Source organism: Takifugu rubripes, chromosome 4, assembly GCF_901000725.2.
Source record: "Takifugu rubripes chromosome 4, fTakRub1.2, whole genome shotgun sequence".
NCBI classification, from domain to species: domain Eukaryota; kingdom Metazoa; phylum Chordata; class Actinopteri; order Tetraodontiformes; family Tetraodontidae; genus Takifugu; species Takifugu rubripes.
In genome coordinates this window covers 6,440,088-6,449,838 of record NC_042288.1, presented here as the reverse complement: position 1 = coordinate 6,449,838, position 9,751 = coordinate 6,440,088, and the positions used below count along the sequence as shown (strand labels likewise).

Genomic DNA, 9,751 nt, shown 5'->3' with positions numbered 1-9,751 from the left:
TGGCGCCTGCCAGTCAGCGTTTTCCTCCCCCTCTCGCTGATCGTCTCACTCAGATAAACCTCGGTTTTGTGTTCATTTAAGAGGATTCCCTGTTGACAGCCACGCTCACGTTGATCCTATTTAGTGCCACTCGAGGTGTGATAATCCCAAGAACAGAAATCAACTAATGAAAAGACTCGAAGCTCCGTAGGATTCCAGACTCCATTACTTATTTACATTATTTATTCATAGATTAAGGCAAACCTTTTGAATGGCTCTAAAGAATCACACTGATTTCACCCTAGCAGCTGTTTCTGCAGCCTGCGGCAGGTTTACTGTGGTTTTGGGTTTTCGGGAAAAGTTCTTCCATTAATGAACCAGACTCGGCGCGTCCTTTAAGTCCTGTCATTGAGGAGGGCTTTGCTCAGGCAGAGCCGCTCAGCCGCAGTGGCGGTGAGCCAGCCTCACCATGGAGACTCCGGATGGACAAAGCGGTGGACTCAGCACGTCGTTCTGGACTCTCGCTCTCCTACAAAGTCAAGGTGACTCACGGTGGGTGAGAATTCCACTCCAGTCCGACCTGTGCAAAGCAGTAAAGGAAAGCCAGCATAGGTGGAGCCACAGTGGACCAGCCTGAAAGAAGAAAAAGGCATCGGATTCACAGATTTACCTGCAGAATAATGAAAACGATTAAAAAAAAAAAAAATCCAATCAGTGGTAGTCGTGATTGTAGTAGTAGCCTGGTGAGTTCTACTCTGCACTATTGTGTTATTGTTCACTCTGTTTACATCTGTTACTAACAGGGTCAAACAGGCAGGTCAGGCCAGCTGTGTGTCCTCGGATTATTTCCGTAATCTGCACCTGCGTTCACAATGTGATTCAATGAGCTATTCTTCTCCATTGATGTTAAAATCCAATTTACACTCACACAGGGGCTGCTTCATGCACAGCTGTAGTGCCATTGAGCTGTCCTGCTGCAAATATTAGCATTTGCCTCCATGAAAGCGGAAATCCAGTTTAAAGCAGGATTGCGTGTAATGTGCCCTTTTTTAAAAATTTTTTTTATAAAATACAGCTGTGGAACGAAGGGGGATCCTGGCTGAGCCCGGAGAAAGTCTGATCGGGCCAAGATGACTCGGGGTCGTGGCGTGAAGTTCATTAGCGCCATCGCTGTGCAACATATGCATGGCACACCCCAGGCTAACAGGCAGAGCGCTAACCAGCTGTATTAATCTGAACTACTGTATCCCAGAAAGGGGGTGAGGAGTGGGAAATAGAAAAGAATAAGCCCGTTTCCACCAGAAGCACAAAAGTGCAGCTCTAATCAGCCACCTTGGAAATAGCAACGGTTTCTTTTGTCAGTTGATTAAGCTGATGCTCAGGTTGAGGTGAGGCCAACAGGCTACCTGAGGAAAGTCAAAGCTGATTAGACTGAATCATCACAAGGCTGCAGATGGGGCACAAACTCGAGCTGCAGGTTATGCTACAAACCTGGAGCAACTGGTGATTGGGGTCATTAAATTAGCTCTCTTCTCATCTGTAGAGATGTTATCGCTGACTGGAATCATGTCACAGACTAAACAACCATCACTTTGCTCTTGTTCAGGCAGGCAGGAGGATGAGCAAGTGCCATTTTTATGGTTCAAATGAAGCAAATCCTCAAAAGCACAAGGACATTTAGTCTCTGCATCTGAATAATTTACCACATAAATGCTTTTTCATACAACTACTTTCTGTTTTAGATGCCTGTTATCTTATCTAAACACGACACTTATGTTTGTGTGTATCTGGTCAGGTGCTAGCGGGAGCAGATTATTACGCTCAATTTCCGCTGAGGCTGCCAGGAATAAAACCGTTTTCTACTTTACACAGATTTCTAATAAACAGAGTAAAGTCAGCTTCCAGAGAAAGAAATGAGTGAAGGCTGAAGTTGTATATATCTTAGATGTGGACAAATTGCAACTCAACTGACATTTTATAAGAACTAATGCTAAATGCTAATGTATTTCAGTCTCAGAGATGAGTATATTTGGCAGCTGGACTCCCCGTTCATTCAGCTCAGCTCCTGCCAGCACTGAGGCTTCAGCCAGATGCTGCATGTTTATCTAATCCTGAGCTGGGAAACGACAGGCTGTCCATTGAGATGGACTCCCAGAAAACCCAAATTTGCAGTTTCCCCTGAACTCCTCGGCCTTTAAGCAATTTTCAGCTGAACCTTTTCACTCGCAGGAGCCATAATTTCCCTCACCAGTTGCCCAGTGCTGTGGGCTCAGACAGACCAGTTAGTGGCTGACCTGTGAAGAGTGGAGCAGGTAATATCTAGAAAGATTTCCTTCAGGGCTCGAGTAAAAACAAACGCCTCACCAGCAGAGACACCTGAATGCAACATCTCAGATAACAAAACTTCAGAAAGCTCAAGTTGACATCAGAAAACAATAGATACAGGTTTCATCTGCCCCCTCTCCTCAAGGTAAGGGTTTATTTCTACAATATCACACCCTAACAGCAAAGCTAAGTTTCTCCCACCAGCCAGTGCACCACTTATAATGTCTGAAAGGTTTTAGACCAGCCTGCCAATTTACTCTGGAGCAAATGAGCCAAATAAAAGACATGGGGAGCACAAGAAGAGCTGGCACGTCCATGGAGCAGATGTCTCAGGAAAATGTGGCTAAATATGCTCATGCAGATGCATAAAAGGCTCCATTAAAACCAGAGGCAAAACGCTGTGATTACTGTTGGAGGAGGGTGTATATAGAGAAGTTAGAGAAGATATTAAACCATTAATGGACAGTTTCTTTGCCTCTTAATTGGGTTGTTAAGTGAATGTCCCATAATTCATCTGCCCAAGTTAGAAATATCACACGTACTGGACACAAATGTATGAATGCAGCTGAAAGATTGGTTTTAAAAGCCACACCATTATTTCTGAAATATGTGTTATGGCAGGCAATTTACCTTGAATAAAGACCCGCTTCCAGAATATTCTAGCGATGTGTGTCCCTCCGAGGAACACCAAATTAGACAGGATGAGCATGGCGGTGGAGAAAGCAGAGAGGAAGGCGAAGCAGCGTCTTTCATTCGCTGCAGAAATATTTTGCTCCTGGGAAATAAGCAAAAAAAACCGTACATGGATGCTGGAGAATCACACAAGGATTTGGGGCAGTGATCTAACAAATGAAACACCGCGGGGCCCCGACATTAACAACTGGGGTGCGATCATGAACTAGAAAGAGTTTAGAGAATATCACGGAATTATTACACTTCTGAGGAGATGTTGTTTAAGCAGAGCTTGAACACGTTGGTATTCTTATTGCATTAGAAAGATGCTGGTAAATCCATGTGGCTGGACAAAGGCTTCTCATTTCCACTCATCTCACACTTACAATGAGTGGGCGGATAAAGGATGAGGAAAGGAGAGACTTCAGGCCGTTTTCCACCAAAACTCCAGCCCAATTCATCAGGGCCCAGAGCTGTAAGTAACCATGGCCGCCATGCCAGAGGCAGACATAGCCAAACGCCAGGCCGGTGGACGCCATTTTGCACAACTGACCATGCCGCGACCCTCCCAAAGGCAGGTAGATGTATCTGCACACAAAGAAAAAGAGAACATTCTATTGTTTCAAAACCTTTTTATTAGAAATAAAAACGGACTGACTGGTTATTATAACTGGACTTCAATGGTTTAACATGATTTCTATTTTTTTTTTAAATGCCATTAAAATAGAATAAAACAGAAATCAATGAAGAAATTGGCATGAAGAGTCTTTACATTACTCAAACCGCCCACAAATATTGGTCTGTGTCCGTTGTTGTTGGGTTGGGGACTAATTATCTCAGCCACCCTGTGGCTAATCAATGTCCCTGAAGGATGAGACAGCATTTTCTGAGAGTCGGCAACTTGGCCGAGGATTGAGGAAACAGATGGAAGGGAGCGCGTTAAACCCTGGATACCTGGGCATATCTGAAATATTTAGACCAGCACCACACAGATGTTATTCAAATTAGAATTATTTTTAGATGAACATAGGAAACCCTGATAATCAATTCCCCGCAGGACCAAACACACACATCCTTCACGCATTAGGTGAAACATTATCCCGTCGGCGTGCAATTTTCAATGCACAGATAAAATCAGTAGAAACCCTTTTTGCGGCTAATAAGAGCATGTGTAAAAGAGAACCTCAGAAATGTCCACTTCCATGTGGGACCGATGAAGCATGAGCCACTTAGCTGCCCTGGAGACAAGGTGTTGCTAAGTCACGTCCCGTTCATCATCAACACCTCCGCACTCATCCAGTTCTCTTCAGACAACTTCAACTATATTTCAGATCTGCATTAAAAGACCTTCACAGGAGGGAATACGTGTGGGATAATTGCTGCTGTCACCATTCGGTACAAGAAAACAAATTCCACCGGAGGATTAAAATAGAAACATGCATGCGCGGCCTGAAATCTGAATCTTTCATAAATGAAGCAGAGCAGAAGCAGAGAACTCGAAAGACACATATATCCATATGTATGACAAACAGTCAACATAAAAAGTAATTAGCAAACAATAACCACAATAAGGGAGCAAATTCCCTGGTTGCCCGAGTGGTTTACTGACAACCGTGCAGCCTGTTGTCTTGCTTTAATGTAGCAGAACACCTCTACTGAGCAGACCATAAAACCCCAATAGGCTGTATTCAGCAGCGTGTGCATCATTAAAAAAAGAGACAAACTAAAAACGTGTGCGTGGACTCATAATACTCCATTACGTATGCACATATTAAACAAGGAGGCATTTCTCCAGGGTGCGGAAATAGTCACACAACAGAGGAACTGTTCGCTAACAACATGCAACCTCATAATCATGAGAAAGCCTCCATGCAAATGCTGCAGCCTTGTTGATTAGAATAAAAGGTGAGAGGCGGCAGCAGGAAAAGCGAACCTTTCTCAGATTATTCAACCGCATGTCATTTATTACATTAATCCTGCAATAGCTAATGGTGCCGCTAACAGAAATACAGGTGCACCAGTGGATAGTTATCACAACAGCCAGTCAGACAGATTCTCCATGTGTGTGTCTCTGAGTTATTATTTGATTTAAATGACATTTCAACATTTTAGAAGGCTGTAACATCTGAATTAGTTTGTCCATTACAGATGAAGTACCTCTTACCTGATGAGCCATCGATACAGACCCTCATCAAAGTGCCTGAGAGCAAGAAAAAAAAAAAAGCAAATCTGAGTCACATATTTGCATAATAATATAGGGCTGAGAATGAAACACCTGAGGTCTGGTGGGCCTGTGTTGCATGTTTGATGCATGTGTCTCTCCCCCGTCCTCATTGAGGAGATTAAAAACAGACATTTTATGTTATTTATTTATTTCCAGGCTGCCTGTAAACTCGTGGTTCTGTCAATGTCGTGGGTCGACAGCTTTATGCATTCCATCAATGTTGTTGACATTGGCCAGCTCAGCACACGCAGGCTGGATTGAAGTGCGCTGGTGTCAGCACTTCGGTCCATCCAGGCTACAGCTGCTGAATCTTTACACGGAGATTCCGTGAGCTCAAAATGAAATGCACATCTCCTCGGTCCTGATCAGATGTGGGCACTGTATACTGAGATGCTTCAACTTCTGAGTTGAACCACAAAATGAAAGACTATTTTGTATTATGAGCTTTGTGCTTGTTAATTTTCTTAACAGTGCACCCGTGGCTTACGTACATGCAGCCTAAAGGCGTCAATAATAATAAAAATAATAAAGTTGAAGAGAAATACAAATAGAATTATCCATAATATAATTTACTTTCTTTTAATATGTTTCATGTATTTCATGACAGTGACTGAAATAAATCAATCACTAACTTAAAATGTTCAACAAATTAATTGTAACGACCCTCAGAGGAGCAGTTACTGATTGCTGGAACAGTTTTAAAAAGAAATAAAGTGGACTACAGCGTGGACATTCTTCTCCACTTGTCCGAAAGTTGATGTGAATCCAGAACAGCCATAAGTGAAGTCCTACGGATGAAGGGTGTTAACCCATTGTCCGTTTATTAACCTGAGCAAGTGTGACCCCTTCAGTATCAAGCAGGCACTGTAGATCAACCTTGATGCCTTTCGGCAGAACAATCGAATAAGATGAGTCGTATCATCTCATTTAAATAGGAGTCTATATAAAAAATGCTAATTCCTGATTGAGCTTTTGTTACTAGTATGGATTTCTTGCAGAGAAAAAATGATGTAAGTAAGTAAATCTCTAAACGCAACCAGTCAAAACATTATTAATGACTTCCTGAAAGAACGACTGAACGCTCCGGGTGCAGAAGTGACTTGTTGTTCTGATTGGCGGTAATGACAGAAGATGAGACAAGTGATGGGGGCAGTTATGTGGCCAATGCACGGTGAGCACTTGTGGCACTTGACCTTACATTTACCTCTTCCTCAAGGATAAAAAGGACGCTCCTTTTCCCAGACACTGTGATGTTAAAGAAAGGCAGCAAAATCAATACAATGCTGTATCCATGTCGGCGTGAGCTTACCTCCACATCTCTGTGAAACCGTGCATAATGCTGACGCAGCGAGGAAGTTTGGGAGGAAGGACTTTGTCCATCGTAGCTAGCATGGACGGAAGACCAAACAAAACCAGATACTTCACGTAAAAGAACTGAACGAGGGCCAGAGCGAGACCACCTGTGGCACAAAATGGTCATTTTTCAATCATTTCAAAAATGAAAGTAATAAAGACAAAATGACAGAAAGGTCAAAGAGTAATCCTGTAATCACCACACTGATTGAGTTTTTGTGTGTCGAAGAGAGCACGATGCTGTAGTTTACACCAAACATCAAAAATTCATACGGCCCGAGACTTACCCAGAGCCCAGGGAGGCAGCATTTCCAAGTAGGTCTCATTAGACTGGATGGAGTGCATGTACATGGTGTGGATCAGGCATTCTGCCAAGCACCACCACAGAATGATCCGCCCTGATCTGAGGACCAAGTATCTGAGAGCAGCTCCGTTCCTGTCACTTTCCTCAGCAGGTCTCTGCATCTGTAATGATCCGTACACAGGGAACAGAATTCCAGGAATGCTTCTGCTGTACACATGTACAAACATAAACAGAATATGTGAATTAAAGCACTGAGAAGAGGCCATTTCATAAAATGAGATGAATTTAGAAATTTCAGGGCAGTTTGTTTCCTGTCATACCTGCTCAATATAGTCTTTGTACAAGATAATGGGTCCATTGTAGAAAAACGGATGATAGAAGGTGTATGAAAACAACCAACAGAGCTGCACAGCTCCACCACGGTCCAGAGGAGACCAGCAATGCTCCAGGCTGAAGCTGACGAAGCGTAGACCACAGACAGCAGTACTGAAGAGCAGCAGATAGTGCTCCTCCTCAGTCTCATACCAGCCTCTCTGTGAGATAAACAGAAGGCCAATTCCTTATTCTCCAGGGAAAACCTCATATTATAGAAGTGACAGTTTGACAAATTTTAAAAATTCCCTGAAAAATACCCTTCATTTAACATCAGACATTAATGGGAGAGACAGATAATAAAAATCTGTCAAACCATAATAAAAATACGCCTCAGACAAATGAGGTCTGATTATAAGAAACAGAATTGCTGTCAGACTTGTGCATTAGCAGCAGCATGTCACTTATAGGATTCTGCACTGCAGCAGAAACAGGCCGCCTGGCTGTAGACGTGTATAATACCCTAAGATATACAGAGATACTGCACAATTAATGGCTATTCTAATAACATTGGACCGGTAAATACCAGTAAATGGAAACTCTGGCAAGCTTCACTTGCTTTGCATTTCACATAACTGGGGAACATGTCATGTCACAGCAGGATATGGGATAGCAATACCAGTTCAACAGAAGCACTTAGGTTATTGCTCATGGGGTAAAGTGCAATTCAATTTCCACCTCAGATCTAAGTGCACTGATGCTCTTTAGTGTACAGTGTCTTTAGCCCTATTTACTCTGATACTACCTTAATTCTTATGTAATGGATGGAGCTATGTTTTTGATATCTGTCAGACGAGCTAAAGCTCTTCTACAGCTGTAAAACCAAGACACCTCCCTTCATCTCCAGCACCCCCTAGCGTCTTTTACAAATATAACACCCAGGAGCATATCTTCATACCTGTATCTCCTGTAGTGGTTTGATGTGAAGTGAGGAGAGCAGCAGCAGATTGCAGACCCATGACAGAGCAGGCTTTTGCACTTTAGCCACTGAAAAGTTTAGCCCCAGATGAACCAGCACTACACTCACACCTTTAATCCCCAACACACTGCTGGCTGCTAAGAAGCCATATAATGTGAGTGCCGGTACTCTAAGCTGTCAATGAAACATCAAAAAATGCGAATGAGTGAAACATATCCTATGGAAATATTGTGTTATGCAGCAGCTTGCTTCTTACCTTTGGACAAAAAATGTTCATGAGACCTGATAACACACCATGACCAGCTAAAGTCCACAGCAAGGATTTTCTACCCCAGTCAGTCCAGAAACTCCATTCAAAATCTAATGGGTCCTGAAAAAATGTAACATTTTATATTACATTTATTGTAACAATCAAACCAGATTTTTGTGATTAAAAATCACCAAAAACATGTTAATAAACATACCCTTTTAAAACCCTTAAAAAGGCCCTTTTCCAGGTGAAATTCTCTTTGAATTCCTGCTTCATGCTCTGAAATGCAAGGAGGAAGATGAGGAAAAGTCAAATCAATCAATTAATTGAGGGGGTCTCAATCTTTACAATAAATGTGCATCTTCCGGAGATCTGCAGAGGGTGTTCTGGAACTCATGGATGAGCAGTTCACTGACCTTTAGAAAACTGGTGAACTTGGTAGAACGAGTATAGATGAGAGCCAAAGGACAACACCCAATAAACCAGGACCTCTGGCCTCGGCAGGCGAGCTAACTGGGCCCTCCCTTTAGATGTCATTCAGAAGAATGACTGTTAATAGAGCATCTGAAACACAGACAGCCAGTCTATTTAAGCAGAACACAGTGCAAACTGCATGTTTTTTCAGCTAAAACAAATGAAAGCATTAACACATGAACACCAGCAGAAAAGATAATCATGCAGCACCACGAGTCTTCCAAAACCTGCACATCATAATAGACATTTAAATGTCTCATCACTTCTGCTTAGTCTGAAAACACATAACTTTAAAACTTCGACAGCAATTTAAATCTGTAATATTAGACCATGAATTATGAAATACTATAATAAATAACTAAAAGCATTTTCTAAATTTAAGGTTTTAGTTTTACATGCATGAATTATTTAATTCTACGAGCTTTCCTATTGGGTAACAGAAAGGCTAACGTAGCTAGGCTAAAGAACGATACATAAAATAACTGCAGTTTTACCAGGAAAATGGCTGTTTCCACTGATTTCTATGAAATACAGGATAAGGACAGTTTACTGTCTACAAAGACATTATTAATATTATTATTGTTTTTATCATCAACCGGCATCAATAATCAAAGGTCCTGAGTCCGAAGTTCTTCTTCTTCGTTCGTCATCGTCCTCGAAGCAGCTCTTCAGCGCTTTATCGCCCCCCAGAGTGCGGGAGTACGCAAAACACGCTCGCCATCAGACCATTAAGACCGTTATTGTTTTGGGGTTATTTCGACTCAAATACCAAATTATCTAATGCATCATTCTAACTTTTACATAATATATAATAGTAGTAAAACAATATATAATAGTAGTAAAATGTGACCAGCAATGCCTTCAAAAATCTTACCTACC

The 9,751-nt window shown here is 42.1% G+C and overlaps 1 protein-coding gene across 3 annotated transcripts; it reads right to left on the bottom strand.

The window, feature by feature from the left end:
* Positions 1-211: 211 nt before the first annotated feature.
* hhat (hedgehog acyltransferase) lies at positions 212-9,543 on the bottom strand. Of its 3 annotated transcripts, none has more exons than XM_029835270.1 (12): positions 9,367-9,543; positions 8,815-8,962; positions 8,613-8,677; positions 8,405-8,518; positions 8,128-8,322; positions 7,178-7,390; positions 6,841-7,018; positions 6,510-6,585; positions 5,141-5,176; positions 3,363-3,564; positions 2,935-3,079; positions 212-612 (listed from the first exon to the last, which is right to left on the bottom strand). In XM_029835270.1, the coding sequence occupies exons 2-12, from the start codon at positions 8,933-8,935 to the stop codon at positions 527-529; spliced, it is 1,431 nt and encodes a 476-aa protein (XP_029691130.1). In that variant the 5' UTR covers positions 8,936-8,962; positions 9,367-9,543; the 3' UTR covers positions 212-526. The 3 variants fall into 3 exon arrangements, with proteins under 3 accessions (XP_029691130.1, XP_003963922.1, XP_011601411.1); XM_003963873.3 differs by having other exon boundaries at positions 6,510-6,660; positions 9,367-9,540; XM_011603109.2 differs by lacking the exon at positions 5,141-5,176 and having other exon boundaries at positions 6,510-6,660; positions 9,367-9,541.
* Between the last annotated feature and the right edge of the window lie 208 nt (positions 9,544-9,751).